Below are 21119 nucleotides of genomic sequence, written 5' to 3'. Positions count from 1 at the left end.
TGGTCTAGTTAATGCTGCTTTCATAACTACACATAAAAAATGGGAGTGCTTCCTGATGACAGCTTGGTGTAAATCATTGCATCCTCTGGCCCAAGTGGAAGCATGGAACCTTAGCAAAGCTTAAAAAAAAAAAAAAAAAAAAGTGTGAGAAACAGTGCTTTTAAAACATTTTTAAACCTTTGAAAAACAGAGTTGATCTGTTTTGTACAGGTGTGAATGAACACATGAGCCTTTTTCTGAAACATAGGACTGATGGCATCACCTCTACATAGAAATGTCTTCATGGGAAGGTTACCTAACCACAAGATTTGTTCATAAGGAAACGTTCAAATTAGGGTCCCATTTCAGCACTGTTTTAGGAAAAGCAATTCAATACAGCTCAAATACCATAAGAGCATAAATCAGTCTGATTTTGCTTAAATTGCTGGAGCCTATAACAAGATGTTTTGGGTAGTTAATAACCAGGGCAACTGGATAGAGAATTTGAGAGTCAGACTTTTTTTTCTGGCGACAGGCATATATCAGTTCCAGGCTCTGCTCAGCCATGCACATCTGGATAGAAAGGAAAGATCACATTTATGTATGGGAGATTCAACTCTAATTTTCACCTGTATAAACCAATGTGAAGTGTGAAGAGAATGACATGATAAAATTGATGTACTACCGAAGTGATAAATCCAATATCTGGAAAGATGTTTTCCTTCCCTGCTTGCTTCTGAACCGTAGAAATTGGTTTTCAGCTCTTCACCTGAGAACAGCAGAGGAGGATTTATCACGTGGGGTTATTTTTTTCTTTAGAAGTATTTTGTGTTGCTCTAAAAGTACCTAATCACTGCAGTATTGATTTCTGTATCAAAAAGGGAATATTAGTTAAAGAGCAGGAGTTTTCTTGGCTTTTGTCCCTGATTGTTACTGGAATACACATATATATATATATTTACTACATTTTCCAGAGGGTAATTTGTCTGATCTGGCCATGGGACACAGGTAGTCGAGTTACTGCCATCATCAAAAGGCTGTGGAGTGCCCCGGTGGTCTTGGTGCCATGCAGGACCCGTGGGCTCCTGGCCATGCACAGCACCAGTGAAGACCACCAACATGTTGGCCACAGCCCCATGGGGCTGTGGCACCTCAGGTTGCCTGTGGGCAGAGGTATCCTAAACATGTTTGCAATCAGCATCTTTAGGAGGATTTACATGATGTCCCTGTTTCTAAGCATGGCACAAAAGCACAGGGTCTGCAGCTACAAAAGAAATATTTTATCTGTAGACATTAATCTGATAAATGCTGACACGGTCCCATAAAGGGAGGGAGGAGAAATCAATGTAACCCTAAATTAATTTGAATTGTTGGGGTTTTTTCCTCTTCCTTTTTCAAGACGAGAGTAGTTTTGTGATTCATTGATCAAGAGCTGGGAAAGTTTCTTTCCAGGCTTACAAAATTAAATTTCATGCAGCTTTTGACCTGGATTAGTGGTGGACAGAGCAATATATAGCCTGATCCCAATTATTTCTTAGCTGTCACCACTGGCCCGCTCCATCCCTCTGCTGCTGGCTGTGCTGCTGTTTGTGGGCTGGCAGCTGCACAGAAGCTTGCTGGAAAAGGAGTCATGAAATGGAGTCTTGGAAGAGTTATTAGATGGCAATAGAAAGCTATTGTAAACAAAAACATTCCAAAAGCCAGCAGAAGTCTTAGGCATGTTTAAAAATACATTGTAAAGAATATTGCAAAGACCATTTTAGAGATATAGTTATCTTCAGTACGGCCTTCTTTCTAATTGAGTCTTAGACCCCCACTGGTTAAATGACTGACTTTCTATCTACGCGGTTACATTTCCTTTTTTTTCTTTTTCCAGATAACAATTTATGAACACTGCTCCTGCTACAAATCTTGAAGCACAATTTATATTGACAATAAAACCTTTAACAATTGCTAAAACAGTTAACCAGCACACTAGAACATTCCCCATCATAGATCTAGCCTTAGGAAGTTAACTAACAAACATGTTATTAACCACTGATGAGGAGCTGTTTAGAAGAGATCATTGCTTAATTAATCTTTGTACTGAGCTAATAAGAGTGTTAAATGGGCCTCTCTGTTGAACTGGGTTGTTAATACAGATTGCAAGTTCCCTCAGGGGGAAATCTGAGGCCAATATAACATTAAAGTTAGCCATCCAACAAAGAAGATATTTTAGGCATTAAAAATAAGAAAGCCAAACATCTCCATTAATAATGTCGTAGGATTCGGTGGCTGTGTATGTATGACTGAGTGTACGTGTGTGTATGAATTACTGTGCTCCTTCCTCTTCTGGTAAGAAAGCTTTGTCAAAAATCTTATTTAGATTCAGTGTTTTTCATCACTGTTCTGTTGTGGCATAAATTAAACTTGTCACACTTATCTGTAGGAGGCAGGTTCCGCTGATCAGGAAGGCAGAATCTGACGCAAACTCTAATGTCATCTGCTTATCCCAAAAAGACAAACAAGATCAAAAATCTCTTCATATTAATGAGCTGGATAAACCTTCTGCTTGATACAATGTGATGCCACAGTAAAAGGAAGTGTGACCAGATTGCCCTTGTGCTTCACAGCATTTTTAGCAGTGAGTGCTCAGGTTTTAGCCACGGAGCAAGGTGCCCATACTTAATATTAAACATTTGTTTTGGAAGGCATTATAATTCCTGGCACGAGAAGTTACCTACTGCCTTGAGCTCCCTTTTAACACACACGTTACATCTTTTGGGAGAAGAAAAAGATTCCATAAAAAGAAAGGCTGGAAAGGAATAATTTGTCCTTGAGCGTCTGGTGTTAGTAATTCAGAAAGGATATTGGTCTGTCACTAGAGTCACTTCCCCGGCAGTCCCTGTCCCTCGTGAGAGCAACTTCCACCCTTACACCCAGCTCAGAGCTGTTGACTCTGTGTGTGCCTGCATCCCATGATCTGAATATCACACTCAGTGTGTGTTTACATTTGTTTTGTATGAAACGATCTCAAAAAGGACTAGGCAGAGAATTTATAATATGAAAGTGGCAATACGACAAAAAATGCATTCATGCATACCTGTATTTTTGATGTTTGGGTTTTATCTTGCCTGAATTCTTTCTGGCTTCATGTTTAATATACTGCACACACCCCCTTGGCAAAGCCTGAGCGTGTCTAGATGAGATGAAATCCCTGTGTGCCTGACTCCTCTGTGACCAGCCTCTGACATCTCACAGGTTTCCTTCGTGGTCTTTTGCTAGACTGGTAAGAGTCTTGCACTTAGGGAATGTGGTCATAGCACAGATCATTGCTTAGTGGTCTGTGGACTGGTTTTTCTATGTTCTCTATGTTGTCTCTAATGCAACGCTAAAATTTCTTGATTAGAAAACCCTTGGAGACCTCTAAATATTGCCTCACTTCATTACTACTGCAAAATGATCAATATGCCTCACCAAAATTAACTGTACATTGGACATCTCCCTTGCCTGATTACTGTGCATATTTTATTCCTCAAGGATAATGGAGGTTTGTTCCCAGCCAAGACATTATCCTGGTTGTAGGCACAGCTGCAGAGTCTCTCTGTGCCTGTGGTCTTTTTGGGAATAGGCTATAGCTGCTGGTCAATAATAGTCTGTACGCATGCACATGATTTCTGTTTGGTCAGTATGAACTGAAATTCATAAATGGTAAGTGAGTGATTAGAATAACATACCCCTGTGCTTTTTTAAACATCAGGATGAGGGCTGTAATAAGTCACTCCTGACTGTCTACAGCACATGTTCACAAACCAGAGATGTTTTCTACCCCTCATTTCATGCTGAGCTTTTAATGTAGTCACCGTAGCTAATCTTACTCGTACAACATCATATTGGCTGCAATGCAAACATTGGTTTTGTTACAAATAATTAATATTGCTCTAGTCAGACATTTTCTCATTTATTTCCAGTTGCTTCATGGTTATTAAATGGACACATTTCAAGTGTGGACAAGTGTCCATGATGATATACAGAGGTCTGTTAAGTGGAAAACTTGGAGGTGCCTTTGTACTACTCAGATCCCTGAGGAATACTGCTGTGGTCATGCTGTCTTCAAAGATATATTTGACCTATCCTTGATATGCTCTGCTAAAGGTTAGAATAAATATGCATGTTTTCTATGCTTATTAAGCAAAACTCTAGATACTAAGAGAACATGAGAGGAGCTTCCATTGGTCTCCCAACTAACACAGTAAATTGCTCATGCTGGATGCACCTGCCTGCCTCAGCTCTGCTCCACTCATCCATGCTGCTCTTTTTCCATACATGCATTTGTAGAAATCCATTTGCATGGAAATACAGCTCACTAGTTAAGCCTTTGCATTGTAAATCCAGCTTTAATATTACCAGCAGTGCTGCTCCCTGCTGTGCATCAAGGTCCAGTAAGCCACTCCTTCACGTTGTGGGTTGTGGGACCCATTCCATGTCCTGTGTCTTCCAGGTGCTTGCTTTCCATTGTCCCTTCTTCCATGAGCAATACCAAGTCCCCTCTTCTGCAGTGGAGGCCAGCTGACCTGCTGCAGTAAGTGCAGTAACCTTCTAGACACAACACCACAAACTTGTCCATGTGGTGTTCTCAGTAAAATCTCCTTATGAGTGTTATTCTTGCAGGATCCTTTCTGTACAGAGGGAGTTAGATCCCAAGTGAGTGTGAGCTTCAGTGTGGAGGTCTAAGTGACCAGGTCAGAGAGTGCAAAGCCTCATCCCCTCCCAGCTCACCACCACATCCTAACCTTTGGTCCTAACCGTTATCAGCTGGGTCTGAACAGGGACAGTGCTTGGGAAGAGAGGGAAGGAAAGATGAAAAGGAACAGCAAGTGACAAAAGTACAAACAAATGACTGAAAAAAGAAGTGTGAGAGTTAGCAAATTATAGAGCAGATATTGTTAAATTTCTATTCATCAGGTAGCAAAAATCTACACAGCGAAAAATAATTTGCTTTCCAGGACAGACCTAGCTCCCAACAAAGTCGTGTTGAATTCAGGGAATTGTCTTTTAAGTGAAAAAATACTGTGTTTTTAACCACTAAAAATCTGAACACCTGCAAGAGATGGTCTGAAGATCCCTCATCTGCCTCACGATCATCGCCAAGGACAGAGACTGAACACAGGAGTCCTGGCCTGGCTGAGGTGGGATGTCTGCCAAGTGTTGCCTGCGGGTGTGCCCACTGGGAACTGGTACGCATTCCTGAGGAAAATTAGTGCAGGTCACAATGGACTGCGCTGTTCTTGCTGCCCAGGCGGGAAGGACTGCGCTGAAGTGGAAAGGAATGACCTGTCCTGTACACCTGTCCTGTACACCTGTCCTGTACACCTGTCCTGTACACCTGTCCTGTGCGTCTGTCCTGTACCTGTTTCCCAAAGCAACGGGCCCCATAACAACAGCTGTAGATTTCCCCACTTCTTGGCCAGTTGCCCCTCGCTTTTGAAAAGGACTATAAAGGGACTTTCTAAAATAACTGAGATGAGATCTCCCCACGGAAAGAAGATGAATCTATTGGTGGAAGACCACAAGGACTTAGTCTCATCCACTGGTAGCTATTCCCCTCCTTTTCTTCCTCTCTACCCTTTTACTTTGTTTTCTTTATCTCCCTCTCTTTCTCTCCTCTATCACATTACCGTGTTGTGGGCACTTAATAAAGGTGCACTGTTCTGATTAAAACTGAAATCCCTTGTGTCCTTTTGCACTCTGAGATCAATAAACGAACCATCACGACCCTCGCTTGTATCAGCGGATCGTGACACCATGATCGGGAATCCAGCTAAGGATAATCTTCAACTCCAGTAGTCCTGTTTGTCCAGGACAGGTCTCCCCCTTTCCCTCTTTGCTGCCAGACCCTGATATTTCATTTTCTCAGTTGCTTAGGACACTCTTTTGTTTCCAACTGCAGCCTAACCACTGCAACAGTGGTCCCCTGCTCCCTTTCCCCTCTCCTGTTTGGGTATGCTCCCACTACTGCTGTGACCTTCAGGCTGATGTATGAAGCATCTCTGCAGGATCCCCTGACACTGAGCATGAGGCTGGGCAATAAAATGAGGAATTATCCGGCATTTACGTTCTGAAGTTAATGATGAGGAGTGTGAGCCTTCTGAACATCTGTTTCCTCTGTTTTCAAAGGGGCCTTCAGTTTACTCCTGGTTCTCACCGACGTGGCTGTTGCCATTAACCATCAGTCAGCAGTGCCCTGCCCCCCAGGGATGGGTTGTGGAATGAACCTCCTCTAAATTGTGGTGCATCTCAGTTTTGGGGGGATGATTGCAACAGCCATGAGGTTTGGAAACAGCTGGAGACCCCTGTAAGGATGATGAGAGAAACACAGGGAGAGCTGTGCTGTCCTCAGGTCTGGAGCTGGACTTGGGGCTGCACAAACAGGAAATTGTTCTCCAAGTGGTTGTGGTCTCTTTCCCAGGGCACCATTGTCCTGTCTCCTCTGCTATGTCCTAGGCTGGCAACTATCACCCAGGAAAGAACAAAGACCTGACCCGAGGGTGAGAGAAGAGCCAGAAACTTCAGAAATTGCCAATTTCCAGAGGAAAAAAATGAGAGGAAAAATATAGTAGGACAAAAGCCCCAGGATTGAGAGTGTACGGAAAAAAAAGTAGAGATTGATGAAGGGAAACTCTGGGTAATGACCACTGTTTGGAAATGGACTTGATGGACACAGAGGCAGAATTCTGTTCCCCAGTAAAACACAGGCAAGGGTGATGCTGCCAAAGAGCGGCCATCTCCTGATCCCAGGAGTGAAGAGGGGAAATGGGGAGCCCTGGCACACTGTCAGGGTGTCAGAGCAAAATGTAGAATGGACTCTTTATGGAACAAAATGCCTGAGTGGATTACAAAGGCAAATATAGCAACAAATCTTCCAGGTGCCCCTGCCTTTGACTTTCAAAGCCTCATAAGAGGGCACATTGTTCAGCTGTTACACCCCTCTCTGCTTTAGTGGCACTGGAAGTAACCTTCCCCTCCCAGAGTCCCCCACTTTATTGCCTTTAATAACCTCGTGAAGGGTAATGAAGCATTTTAAGTTTTGTATCAAGCTGACTGGTGTGGTGGGGGTGGGAAAGGGGGGCTTTGGGACATTGGGTCAAGGTTTTGAGATGCCTTTGAGCAGGCCCTGGGGTGGGAAAGAGGCATCCCAAGGCTCAGCCCTGGGGTCAGGGTGCTTCTGCTGCAGTTTCAGCTGAGAAATCCCCCCCACTCCATTCAGTGCCAGCTCCCCATCCTTTCCCAAATTTTCCTTAGTCTCTCTGTGACTTCTGTGTGGAAATTTTGGCCTGAGACAGCACAAGGGCACAGGATGGAGGGAGGGGTCACCTGAGCCTCACACCTGCTGCCCACCCACAGGAAGAGCTAGAGGTGAGTTTTATCATTCCCTCTTGCCAGAAGAGTTCCCCCATGCCAAAATCTAAGCACAATAAGAGCTGAGGGAAGCTTTAAAGGCCTGATGCCAAAAGTGACTTTCATTATATATCGCACTGCTTGCAGTCATCCAAGTGCTGCAATGCTGGTCCATTCGCGATATTGGATCTGTGACAGCTGGATTCAGGGTGGAGCTGTGGGAAGCCTCTGTGGTTTACCAAATAACAGGGAGAGACAGGAAAATCAACATGTCACACGGTGTCTGCAGGCAGTCCGGTGAATTTAACCAGCTCCACATTTTTTGGCATTTGTGTTGAATTTGCTTGGCGTTTAAAAACAGACAGACTTTCAGGCTTGCAGCCATTTTCAGACTAAACACCCCACATCACTCTGTCCTCCCCATCCTATGCTGAGATGCTTTTCTGACCTGCACAGATTGTCTGATGAGGATTTGGTTCCAAAATGGTACCTCCAACATAGTGCTGTAATAGAACATTTTTCTCTTTTTTTGGCTGTTTCCCTTTTAAAGCAAGGTAACCAAGAAACCCCAATTTGCACCCAGTAACACTGATTGCATTAAGAAGTTAAGTCCATCAAGTTCCCAGTGACACTTTCTGTCTGTGAGTTTCAGATAAAGATGGGGAACTAAAGTAGCTTAATGGATTAAAGGAATTGCCTTCCCCACCTAGACACCTCGGCTGGAATCCTATTTTGGTGCTCAAGTGTGATTGCTCATTTGCTTCAGGGGAGGGAGGTGGGGACAGATCACCTGAATTTGCATGGTCATCTGGCAGGGGTGGCAGTCCCTGAGACTGGGGCCATTGGCTCCCTGCCAGATGCTCTCCCCATATGGGATTTCCCCACTGTTAAAAATTTAGTCCCCATTGGCATGAAATAACTACCCCTCACAGCAAATGTGGAGAAGCTTTTCCCACTATGGAATATACTGTGACAAATTCTGCCAAATTCACGTTCATGGAGAGTGGTGTTCAGACAGAGGAGGTGCTAAATGGTTAACCTTTCCATCAGACCAGGGAATGGCTCTGGCTGTGAAAGCACCAGTAATTTACCTTCCATTAAGATGCTGCAGCTTCTCATCTATTTGAAGGCTGCAAGAAATTGTTTTCTAAATAATAAGACTTTCTCTGTAAAAAAATATCATAGGTAATGGAAAGATTAAAACAGGGGTTGAGACACCACCAATCTATATATTCAATCAATGTCAAATGCTTTATGCAGTCATTCTCTGCTTCCTGATACATGTTACTAGGACCGTACCAGAAAGCTCAGGAGAATTTCCAGGAATTGCTGCTATTTTAACTTTCTTTTTTTATTATTATTTTTAGTGCAGCTTTGAGGTCCAGAACAGAATAATTGAAAGTTGTCCAAATGACTGAGATCAGTAGAAAATCTTGCAGAGAATCCATGACTTTTGGTTTACAGTCCTAGGGCCACTTTCAAAGGAGCAACACAGCTCTCAGGGCTCTTCCTTTCACTCCTCAGTGTGGCTGTAATAAAAGTGAACTTTCTTAAAGGATCTGTTTGTTTCTATGTGCAGCTGAGGCCCATCATTCCTGATATACCAAGACATCCCAGAGCACCTGAGAAAATGTGTCCTGGAGGGTCATCTCTTATTTGTTGTCTTCTCCAAGGTGGGACATCGTAATTTTGTCTGGTGATAGCACAATGCAATTTTCACGAGCAGAAGATTTCTCCAAGATAGTCAGATTTTGATTGGGAAGAACAGAAGCAGCCGCACTGAATCTGAACCATCAATATCCCCATTTTGCAGACTTCTTTTTTTCCCATATAATACCTAGGAAAACAGTCTATGAGAACAGTAGGGAAGAGGAAACCCCTTCTTACCTTGGCAAACAGAAGCTGGTCCCACACTGCTGGTTGAGGCACAAGTGAAACACAGCGTTTCATTGGAATGATGCATCCGCGTGGCAGAGGAGAGAGACAGAAATACCACTTAATGTCGGATTAATCCGACACGATTTAATAAAAAGGCACAAAGGAACACAGTCATCATTTACCATTGGATTTAAAACACTTTGTGTGTAAGCTGTCCATTTAAACCCTCTTAACACGGTCTCTTGTTAGCATTTGCTACAGATCCCAGTTTTTGCTGCCTCTCTCTTCTGGGCTTTTGCTGAAACTCCCATTGAAATGTGATTCAAGCATAAAAATGGGTTGAAAGCTGATACAAGGGGGTTCCACTTCTCTCTCAGTATTTCCTGTAAGAGTCTAGAAGAAGACTGACCTTGACGTAGGACACAGTGTCATTGCCCCTTCCCTTTTCTACGTGGTGTAACAGCTACTCCCTCTTGTGAGGATGCAGGAGGAAGCCTGCTCTGCAGCCCTAAACAAGGGAGAAGTTTTCCTTGACACTGAATTGAGCAAATAGGATACAAAATTTTTCCTGGGTCCTATCCACAGGGTTGATTCTAGGCTACAGCCAGAGCTGATGGGGGTCTTATTTTCCCCATGGAATAAGGGACTTTTCTTGTCTGTGCTGATGTTTTTTCAAGTTTCTCCATGAGAAACCCGTAGGTTACAAAACGGAAACATTTGGGACTTTCTTGGCAGTCAAAACTTTTCAGATAATGAAAAATCATTAAAATAATTAAAAATATAAATAAAATAATCATGTTCTTGAAAATGTGTATTGAGTGCAAAAGCTGTTTTTCATTGTAAAACATCAGGGACAATTTTCTTCTCCAGTCTAGCAGATCTAGTCACACGTAAGCCTTAGCTTCTTTCTTACCCTGTTCAATTTCCATTTATTTTGCCTCCTTCCCCGCAAATGCTCTTCTCCATCTCTGCCAGCAACAGAGGTGGTGCTGTGGTCGAAGGGTCAGCACGTGGTCAAAGGGTCAGGGCTCCCTGGTTCAGTCCCTGCTGAAGGCTCACAGCATCATTTAAGTGTCCCGGATACTAGTGGGGTTTTGTGGTGCTCTGGTGTCAGGAAAAAATGACCTAATGAATTCCCCATTTACTTCTGACTCTAGGAGGCAGGAGAAGGCTGGAGCTGGAAATGGGAGTAGAGCACTGAAATTAGGGAAGCTTCCAGGCCCTGCCCAGACTTCTGCTGTAGGCAGCAATGGGTCACTCTACCCCTGTGTCCGTCTGCAAAGGGACACTCTCACGCTCACCGTTGACCCACCCCCTTGCCCTGTCCCCTGCGCTGTCACATAAAGATCCCCGGGATCCTCTGCCGGAATATCAATGTACAATGACAATATTACCAGGATGTGTGTGTCTGCCTTACTCAGACCTGGTTAATTAGGATCCACTAGCTAAAGAAATTGCTATTTACCCCAGTCAGCCACCAAATACAGTTTAACTTTAAAAAGGCAAATATCCTGGTGGAGGATATCAGAGGGTTAAGAGGCAGCAGTGACTAAGTACTTGCAAACTGATGTAGTGCCCTGAGGGTACCTCTGCTGGTAACAAAGTGCATCTCGAACAGATCTGACTGTGCTACAGCCCAGCGAAGTGAAGTGGAGTGGATCTGTCCCAGGTTACCTGCAAATGAGACTGACACTCTAACACAAATCAACACACATCAGGGCTCCCATTACATTAATCACAAAGCTTTGGAAAACCATCTAGAAGGACTTTCTCTTCTTCAGGAGAAATTAGTTGGTGGGATCTGCAAACAGTGGAAAAATCACAAGATTTTCACAATTACAATCACAATTACAAGAAAAAAAAAAAAAAGCCTTTTAAATTCTTTTATTTGCTTACCTTTCTCATGATGGAAACCAGTAATACTAGCAACAGCTGCTGAGTGTGAATTAATCTGGATGCTGTGTTCCTCCTCTCCCACTTTCCTTTCCCTGGCCTTTGAGGTAGAGAAGTCCATCTCACCCATGGATGTGGCCACACCCAGACAAGCCACAGGAGGCAAGAAATCACCACTCCAAGAACGGCAGGAGGGGATGAAGGGGACGGTGATAGTGAAACGTGCAAAGGCTGGGAAAGGCTGGATTTCCCAGGGGGCTTGACCATGTTAGGTCTGAGTGCTCCTGCAGGTGAGATTAGGGTGCCATGGGTGCATCCCAGCCCTGCCTCACCCTGGAGCACCCAGGCTCGCTCTGTGCCTCATCTTCCTGTAGGGATGCTTTCCCCAAGCCCACACCTCTGCCCTCCCGCTGAATCGCTTTAGCCCCAGGCAGGCTCAGCCAGGGACCAAAGGGCCAAGAGACACAGGGCAGCCAAGCCTCCTCCACTGGTGTTTTGGAGGAACAAAAATGTGTCTATTTTCTTTGCTAAAAGGAAGTGGATTTAGGAGCCAAGATCACCAGAGGGGTGAGGTCTTCCATCATGAATTTGTCCCACTTGTGCTTGTGCATTGGGACATCTCACCCTCAGCAGGCACAGCAGAAATGGAGACCAGGTGGCAACCCCTGGGGCTGCATGCTGGATCAGGGGCCAAATGATACTGAGATTCAAAAAAATTGAAAAATAAAAATGCAAGGAAAAAAAATTCCCAAACTGAACTTTCAGAGTGCAATTTATCCCAGCTCCTCCTTTCTTATGATGGGCCATGGGTGGAACATAGGTGTTCTTCGAGGCAAGAGGACTCCTCTTGGACTTTGATTCAAAGCTGCCATGCCAGGAGGCAGAGGGGTGAAGATGCTGCTTCATGCCTTGTCCTCCAGCTCTGCTACTTCGCATTTCAGATGCAGGGGCATGGTTTATAACCTAATTCCAAAAAACAAGGGCTTGGCATCTATTTTTTATGCTTTGTTAAGTAGCTGTTTGGATTTTTATGATTCAACTTATATTTGTGGGGTTTTTGGTTGTGTGCAGCCATCCAACAGTGACATTAAATAAAGAGTGGAGTCTCTTTATTGATTTTCTTTTGGTTAAAAATAAACATGTCATATATAATCGAGATGTACGCTGCTTGTAGATAGTAGAGAAGACATTTCTAAAACCATTGAGAGAAATAATTAAACTGAATATGTCCTAGCCACCTTTCTGAATCATTCAAACAGGGAAGTTTACACCCATAAAAGGTTGATACTCCTTCTGGCAAACTTTTAATGCAATTGTTTGGTTTGTACATTAAATGCCTGGCATATTTCAACCCTGGAGATAAATGAATCTCAGTGGGATTGCTGAGTAATTAAGAAAAGTGTGTCTGATGGCCTTGCTTCATATGGAGAGGTGAAATAACACCGTGAGAGTCAGCTGATAATTTGATATCTTTACATTAAAAAAAAACCAAGACAAACCCTGAGGCATGCCATTGTTATGCTGTGTAACAGGGATTGCTTTCAAACAAGTTGTGTTAGCTGTATCATGGTTCTTAAATTGCCATTTAAAATGTAAACCAGTGTGCATTCTGGAAGGAAGCCTCCTGAGACCCCCTGAGCCGGAGCATGGTGGCCTCAAGGCCAGAGGTCAGGGCTCATCTGCTCACTAGGGCTTTCCTTGATTGAGGGCGACAGCTCAGTGGGAAAGTGGCAGTGGTGGAAGGGCTTGAGGAGGAGCAGTTTGCTGTCCACCAGCTAATTACTGGCAAGAGATCTGCAGGAGCTGTTATTTTCTAGTAATAGGTTAAGACATAGTCAGGATGGTCTTGCTAACTTGCTTTAGTATTTTGTGTTGGGCCATCTGGATGCTCAGTTTTACTGAGGGCTTAGACTTCTGGTAAAAACTATCAAAAAACATCTGAAACACTGAGCCCCCAAAGGAAGGAAATCAGGCCTTGAATTATTGCTCGAGTGTGGTGTGCCATGAGGAGCAATGCAGGCAGTTTTGTCCCAGTGCTACTGCACACAAATCACACTGGGAAGGCTCCCTCAGCTGTTACTGCCAGCAGAGGGATGTTTTCACATCGAGACATTTAACTCAAAGTAGTCGCTTTGCTGGAAAAACCTTGGAGAGCAGGCTCTGGGAATTTTCCCTCCAGGCTAAAGCAGCACAGCTACATCCCGGGCCAGAAGCTTTCAGCCTGGGTCTCTGCTGGCTGCCCGAGGTCAGGCTCTGCTCGCCCCTTGGGAGCTGGCTGTATCACAGCCAGGAACGCGTGGTGTCAGCTGGGATTTGCGCTGACAATATTGCTCTTGGTTTCAATGCGTGTCCTCCAGCATGAAAAGCATTCCAGGAAGGAGGTGGCTGTATCCCCAGAGATGATAACTGATCTTGTAGTGAAAAACATTAGTTATTCTCTGAAAACAGAGCCACCATCAAGACATTATGCAATTAGGACCATTGCCCCTTTAAATTATTGTTTTCCACTAAAAGATATTGTTATTATTGGTGGAGAGGTGGCTGCAGGAGCAGTCCAGTTGACAGTTGTGTCTGAGAGCAGGGGACAGAAGCACCTATTTATTGGCTATATAAATCAAATTAATTTAGTTAAATTTACAAACACAGGAAGAAAAGCAATAAGGTCTGTCATGTGGCTGTGCCCCAAAACAGGCAACACTGTCAGTATTGAAACTGCTCTCCCCAGGGAAACCGAAGATGTGATGTGGCTGCAAGTACTCATTTGGTTGTTGTCATTTCCAGTGCTACATATTTTAAATTTACTTCAAGCACTGTTGAAAGCCTATACTAGAGAGGAATTACCTGCCCAGAGGGACTCTGGGTGACATGCCCACCAGCATGAAGGGAAGTTGTGCTGTCTTGCTCCAAGGAAATAGTGAATTAAGGGTTTATAACCAAGGTTAATAACTCCAGATATATCTCCTTCTACCACACAAGGAAAGTGAATTATTTATAGGCACATCTCCTGCCCCCCTATCTCTCACCTTCTGTCCCTCTCCACTGCTTTACCAACATCCTCTGCCCGGTCCATGACTCCAGCCACATTTAAACATGGCACAGCATTGCACTTCCACCTGGGATGCAAAGAAGAGGCAAAAAGAGGTCACATTTGGACAACCCTCCCCAGCATTTCTTGCCATGGTATTTGCCACGTTATCCAAGGCCAGATGGGTTGTGTGATGTGGATCCTGGACACCTCAGCCTGTGTCTGGCTTGTGAGATGCTAATCCAGGGGCACAGGGAGACACAGTTCCTGCAGATCGTAGCCCAGAGAGAGCTGGGTGGCTTTCACTGCCCTGGGTACCTGGTGATGACAATCACTGGTCTGCTTCATCTCTGCTGACATCAGCATAATCACAAGGGTATATTCAGCTGAAGGACAGCCCCAGAATTTGTTTCAGGGAGGACTGAAACTGAGGGGGGCCACCTCGATTTTTTCCTCATGAGATTATCCTGAGGGTGAAATAAATAGTCTAAGAGTGAAGTTTTGCCATCAGATACCTGTCTACAAATGCCACTGGTGTCATGGGAGCCCCACATGTGAGCACAGGAAGAGAATCTGGTCCTCCGGGTGAGGCACTTCAGCATCTTTTTTTGTGTGCAGCTTCTGGGCAGATGAGTCCCTGCACTGTCTCTGATCTGTGTGGACTTAACCTAAGCTATATGTAGGCTGGAAAAATGCCACCAGCTGCCAGGATGCCTTTGGTACTTGTGCAGATGTGGAAGGACACGTTCCAAGCAAGCTGTTCCTGGGTGCAGCTCATGCAGGATGGGCGCCTCTGGTGATACGCTGGGACATGGCAATCATCTTAACAGCACTTGGCACTGAGTGCTGCCTCTCGTCCTCATCGCTCCCCAGTCCCTGTGCCATTAGCTAATTGAGCTCTGCAGCAGTGCCTCAGAAACACTGCCTTTGGCAGGAACATTTTTCAAACGACTAAATACAAATTTGGAAAGGCTACATGGGCCTCTTGGCCAGTGGTCACCAGTGGGATCTGCGAGCCCTTAGATGGCAGGAGTTGGTGAGACCCTCAGATAGTGAAGGTGGCCCCTGGTCTCACCAGGACCACAAGGAAAGATACTACTGTAATCTGTCCCAGAGAGTCACATGAAAAAGGGTTTGAAACTTAGAAAAGGAGTCTGAAATTTAGACACTTGTCCAAACATTCCAAGCCCAAATAATTTATCATTCTTGTGACCCAGAAAAGCAGGAACTTCATTCTGTCTTGCTGAGTTGTTCAGATACAGCCCTCCACCTCTTTTTCTCCATGCCCTCCTCCTTGGTGGGGGAGTGGGGAGCAGCAGTACCTGGTTCATAAGGGCTCCTCTGCAGCCCCAAAAAGCTTCTCCCCCTTTGACCTGAGCACAGCGAGTCTCTCTCCTTCTTGCTGCCTGTCCGTCCTTTGCACGTACCTGTGCATGTGTCTCTGTGTCTCTTTTAAAGCAGTTGGACTGAAAAAAAAAAAGCCCACTGGGACTCTGGCAGGCTCCTAGGGAGGCCCCCAGCATCCTGATTACACACCAGCCCTGGAGATGAGAGCACACCAAGGAGATTAAAGGGCGTCAGCTGCACTGCCGCCAGCCTGCGTTGCGTCTGCTTCTTTCCCCAGCTCAGCACAGCTCTGGGAGCAAAGAGAGGGGCCAAAGACAGCCTCTCAGGCAGGCCTCCCAGCCATGGAAAAGTCCTCATCCCTTAAAACCTACTCAGAGTTAGAGGCTGCCTCTGAACAAGCCACTGCTCATGCTGTCGGCAGGAAAAGGAGCCTCCTCCATCCATCACTTCTGTTTCCAGGAGCTTTTTCTCTCCATCGAAAGGCAACTGAGGCAGATAAGGTCCATCCACACAGCCGGTATGGCCTGGGGCAGCAGAAGTCTCTGGTGAGCACTGTTAGCCGGGCAATTGAAAGCAATAGGTCTTTATGGTAATTTGGGCACCCGACAACCACTATGAATAGGAAATGATGGCAGTTACTTTATCTAGTAACAGCATGAAAATGTGAAGTGTCTTTATTGAGCTGCTGGCTTGCTGGTGAGAGTTAAAGGAGATGCTCTCTCGGGTGTAACATTTGCAGAGAACTGGCATGAGATACTGCCATAAACTCCTCCGTTAATAAGCGAGCAGAGGGAGGCAGAGAATACCTAATGCAGCCATGTGAAAGGACAAAATTAAGATGGTAGAAGCAGCAACATTTTTCCCTTGCAGCAGGTGTACCCCAAAGAGAAATGAAGAATTTCTCCCTTGACCCAACAGCTAGAAAACTCATGTACTGCTAATATTTATATAGAAAGGATGGCTTTGAAAGGAATAAAAGTAAAACACATCTTGCCACATCAGTGTCCTCCAATACCAGCAAGAAAGCCTGATGATTTTCTCAAGTCAGAAGCTCATGCAGGAAAATAATTCAGACTGAAAATGTGATAAAAATGCTAGTGGTGAAGATAAATAATCTTTGGAAGAACTTAGATGGAGATGCCACTGGTCTCCTTCATGGGAATCTTCAAAGCCAGGCTTTTTGGGAAGCATGGGGTCCAACCAAAGCACAAAGCAGTCAGTGTGAAGTGACATGTGCTTTACAGGCTGGAGGGCTACAACACTTGTCACAGTTGTAAAAGTTGCTACTTCTAAAAGGCTCTGATTCCCTATGGATGTGCCCTCCTATGCCCCAAGATGACAGCTGTAGGTGCTTAGGGAATGCCAGGAGAATGGGCAGCAGGTGGTCCCTGCCCACAAGCCAACTCAAAATGCCATCTCCTGTAGCTGCTGCTGGGGACAGGGGTCTGGGCTGGAGGGATCATTGCACTGAGCTAATGAGACTGTTATGTTCTTGCCTAAAAGATAACACAGGAAAATGATGGCAGTGCAAACACCTCTCCTCAAAACCTCCTGTGAGACCTGGGAGAGCACATAAAACTTTGTACATTAAGTTTGTATCCAAAGGATGCAGAAAACTGCCTGATGTCCCAGACAGGTGTCAGGTTAGATTGGCCTGGCTCCTTTCTCAGGGAAACACAAATAGTGGAGCCAGAGTATGTCCTGCATCAGCCAGCCTTGCCAGAAATCCTACTACCACTCAGAAACATGGGAGCACAGGCAGGCTGGTAAGGTGTCTGTATGGACAATTGTGATAGCCTGAGCAGCATCTGCTCTCCTGTTCTTGGGATAAAGACTAGTGCTGATGTTGTCCCAGGCAGGTTAGGTTTCCCCTACGGCTGTTGGAGAGAGAAAGATAGAGCAGCGTGTAGGAAGGTCACCCCCAAAAGTGCCCAGTCAGAAAGTCAACAAATCTGGTTAAAACCAAAATCTCATGTTGGGTTTGGACGGAGCAATATATCTCCCAGGCTATCATCCTGCCAAGTCACACAGTGCCTGGACACCTGAGGTTTCCCATGAGTGTTCTCCTTTCACCTTGGCAGCTTGGACTGAAAAACTGGAAAGCTTTTGCTGCTGCAGTCAGTTTTTGTGTCTGGCTGACCCTATTACCGTGCAAACCTGATGCTGCCGCAGCCGCAGCTCAGCTGTTAGAGCATTATAATCCCATGGGTATTACAGTGATGCCACTTGAGCTGCTAACTTGGCAAAATCTGGATCCTAATGGAGGTTTAGCTCATGGACTTCTGCTGCTTCCCACCTGTCTGTTACAGAATTAACCATCTTGGAAATAATGGCTGCAGTCACCAGAAATTTGCAACCAGCAGTGAAATGGGATTCACCAAGTGCCCCTTGCAGGTGAACTTGTTTCTCCTCTCTCTGGCTGCATCCATACAGCTAAAAAATGACATTAAGGACCCGCTCTGTGGTGTGAGGCCAGGCAGAGCAGCAGACCTTGCATCCCCAAGCCTGGATGAGACCACCACCAACTCAAATTAATGGAGTTATGCTGGTCCAGAGCCTCTGTGTGTGAAAGCAGAAGAAAGAACTGGATCCACACCTGCACACCAGACCATGCTGCTGATCCTTTGTTTGCAAGAGAAGTTGCTTGCACAGCCAGCTGCTGTGTCTTGGTGGATGTAGGGTCCCTCGTCAAGCAGGTGTTAAAAGTCCTGTGTTGAAATGCAATAAGCAGGTGCTGTGTGGGGGTCTCTGGACAAATAATGGGCAGTAAAATATTTTCCAGATGTGCCACCATGAATGTGAGCTCATGCACTAAACATGAGCCACCTTCAGATGCACTGAATGCTCATTTTCATCCTTCCCCACAGATACTGGTGGCAGACAGATGCTCCTCAGAAAGTCACATGTAGCATGTATGATGGGCACGTATGCACACAGGGATTTGGGCACTGCAGAGGTCCTTCACCCATCCTTGAACGTGGTCTTTTTTTTGGAGAACAACCTTTTTTGTGCACCAGCGGCATAGATGCATTTTCAGGTTGAAGATGCTCCTATGCGCCTGTGGGGTCAGGGATACGTCTCCTGCCAACCCTGGAAGGCAGCTGGGTCTCAAGAGGAGTGGATCACAGAATTGACAGAGCCCTGAGGTTAGCAGGACAGCAGGGATGGGCGTTCCATCTCTGCTGCCCATGGATATAGTGGTGCTCCCCCAAGTCTAGGCATTTAGTCAATAGTCAAACAGAAATGATCTCCAGGGATTCAGGTGGCAATAACCAGTGTAAATAGCATCACTTAGCTTTAGCCTATTTAGGGCTTTGATGGCGAATACTTGGACTGGTAACTTGCAGACAGAAATTTCCTGGTATCAAGAATTGTGCAGCTACCAACTACAAATCAGGAAAAAACAAACAATAAATAGCTGGATGCTCACAGTTACTTTGGGAACAGAGAGAGAAAGAATACATTTAAGCAAATCGATTCACTCACTTGTCCTCAAGTCTGTCTGAAAATATTCTCAAAGTGTCACTCAGCACTGCAAAAATTATCTCCTCATTTACAACCAAATGTTAAGGACTGAGGGATACATATTCCTCCAATCCTTAATGTTTTTTGGGGGTTGTGTAATCAGCTGTTCCAGCGTTCACAATTTTCACTTATTTATCTACTCAGGCATCTTTTTTCTTTCTTTCTTTCTTTCTTTTTTTTTTTTTTTTTTTTTTTTTTTTTTTTTTTTTTTTTTCTTATGCACAGCCTCTCTGCAGTCTGGCAGAGCCAGGATTGCAGTATTGATTTAGGAAGAGGCAGTTTTGACAATACAGTCCCAGGCTAATTCCCGCGCTGTACGGGGGCTGCTCTGTCCGCAGCAGCAGCCTCACCCCCAGCATGGGGCTCACAATTAAAAAGAAGAAAAAAAATGAAAGAAAAGCTACTTTTCTCTGTTCTGCTTTGAAGGGAAAAAGGATTATCAAGGCTAAATAAGCCATCTGAGTACTTAGCTAGCAAGCCTAAATAGCACCCTGATAGGAAGTTCTGGCAGAGAGCTAATTAAATTAACTCTCTTTGATTTATTAACAAGCAGAGCAACATCTCACACAGGATTGTCCCACGAAATGAATGTGCTTTCTGATTCCCTCAGCTGCTTCAGCGCAGTCACCTCCCAGAAAACCCAGTTACGGGGACTCAAGTTTAATGAGACTCAATGGCTCGAGAAGGATCCCTGCCCACCAGCAGAGATACGCACTGGTAATAATACCTAAAAGCATGTTTATTTTTGTTGCACGTCCCTAATTCCTTTTTAATGCCTAGGACTATCTAATGGCTAATTCGTAATTTCCTGCTCACCGATATGCAGATGAATGACAAGCAAAAGCCTTCTGCATGTTTAATTATTCTGTTGATTTAGAAGTCACTTTTCCCTCAGTGCAAGTTTCTCTGTGTGTGTGTGCTCTCATGCATCACGTATTTCATTATTTTTAGAAGCATGCTCTGTGCCTTTTTATGCTCCCATAGTTCCAGCATCTAGTAATTACCATGTTTTGTGTCCAACAGACCTGATCCACCAGCAAGTGTAAATCAGGAAAACATTGCTGTCTCTAAATGGAGTTATTCCAAGTGACACCAGACCTGAGACCTGACCTCTCCTATTTTCAATGATGGGGAAAATGTTATTTGTGTGCTGGGACCCTTGTGAAGTAGCAGAATATAAAATTTAGAAAACTTCAGAGCAGTGAAAATCCAAATTGAAGCCTGTGAAAGCACAGACGAGAATCTATTTATGTAGCAAGCTCTACTTCTGCTTAACCCCTGCAAGGAACTGTAACTCTCTTTGCATATTCGAATTTTCTCCCTCAGTAAAATACAGTCTGCTTAACCTATTTTTGCTACTTTCTCACAGTTTCACTGGAGGGGTTCTTCCCTACGCCTTACATGTAGCTTTGCTATCCGAGCGCTCCTTTGTTAAATTAAGGCAATTAATAAATGGAGATGTTAAGCAATCAATTTTGCCTGCATATCTCCACAGCCTTACGTATGACTGGCTGTAATCACAAGATAAATGCAATGTGCTGATGTATGGTAATGTTCAATAATACATTCTCCACCAGGCTCTATTCATCAGGGAGTTTCTGGAGGGGAGGCATTTGTTATTGGCTGTCTCCGGACCTCAAGGATAACATTTCTGTCCTTTCCATTGGCCGCCCCGCTGCTGCAAGCCTCTTCCCGTCTTATTTTGATGATGAATATGAAGGCATGCTAAGCTGTGCCGGAGAGTAGCTCTCGCCGACTACACTCCCACCCCGGGCTCAAGGACTCCAGAGCTCCGCGGCTGCTTCCCCTGCCCACTGCCAGCAGCAGCAGCAGCAGCAGCAGCAGCAGAAGCAGAAGCAGCAGCAGCAGCAGCAACGCCAAAAGTTGTGATGCTTTTCTTCACCCAGTGCTTTGGGGCTGTGTTAGATCTTATTCACCTGCGGTTTCAGCACTACAAAGCAAAGAGGGTTTTCTCAGCTGCCGGGCAACTTGTCTGCGTCGTCAACCCAACACACAGCCTCAAGGTGAGTTAAAAATATTTTTTCTCTTCTAACATCTCCTCGTCTTCCCCAGCACCGCTACCCGCGATTCTCCA

General features: G+C 44.9%; 1 protein-coding gene and 1 long non-coding RNA gene across 2 annotated transcripts in view; both read left to right on the top strand.

Moving 5' to 3' along the window:
* Window positions 1-15766: 15766 nt before the first annotated feature.
* Window positions 15767-20441, top strand: LOC138118841 (uncharacterized). The gene is made up of 3 exons (XR_011155301.1): window positions 15767-16044; window positions 19635-19741; window positions 20048-20441. It is a non-coding gene; the product is annotated as an uncharacterized lncRNA (long non-coding RNA).
* A 358-nt stretch (window positions 20442-20799) lies between these two features.
* The window catches only part of SIAH3 (siah E3 ubiquitin protein ligase family member 3), a 43243-nt gene continuing 42923 nt past the window's right edge, over window positions 20800-21119 (top strand). Inside the window, exon 1 of the mRNA XM_069010341.1 lies at window positions 20800-21048. Coding sequence (XP_068866442.1) covers window positions 20914-21048 — 135 coding nt within the window. The 5' untranslated portion in view covers window positions 20800-20913. The remainder of the gene's footprint in view (window positions 21049-21119) is intronic.

The sequence above is a fragment of the Aphelocoma coerulescens genome, chromosome 1 (genome assembly GCF_041296385.1).
Source record: "Aphelocoma coerulescens isolate FSJ_1873_10779 chromosome 1, UR_Acoe_1.0, whole genome shotgun sequence".
In the NCBI taxonomy this organism is placed as follows: Eukaryota; Metazoa; Chordata; class Aves; order Passeriformes; family Corvidae; genus Aphelocoma; species Aphelocoma coerulescens.
This window is presented reverse-complemented; position numbering and strand designations above follow the sequence as displayed.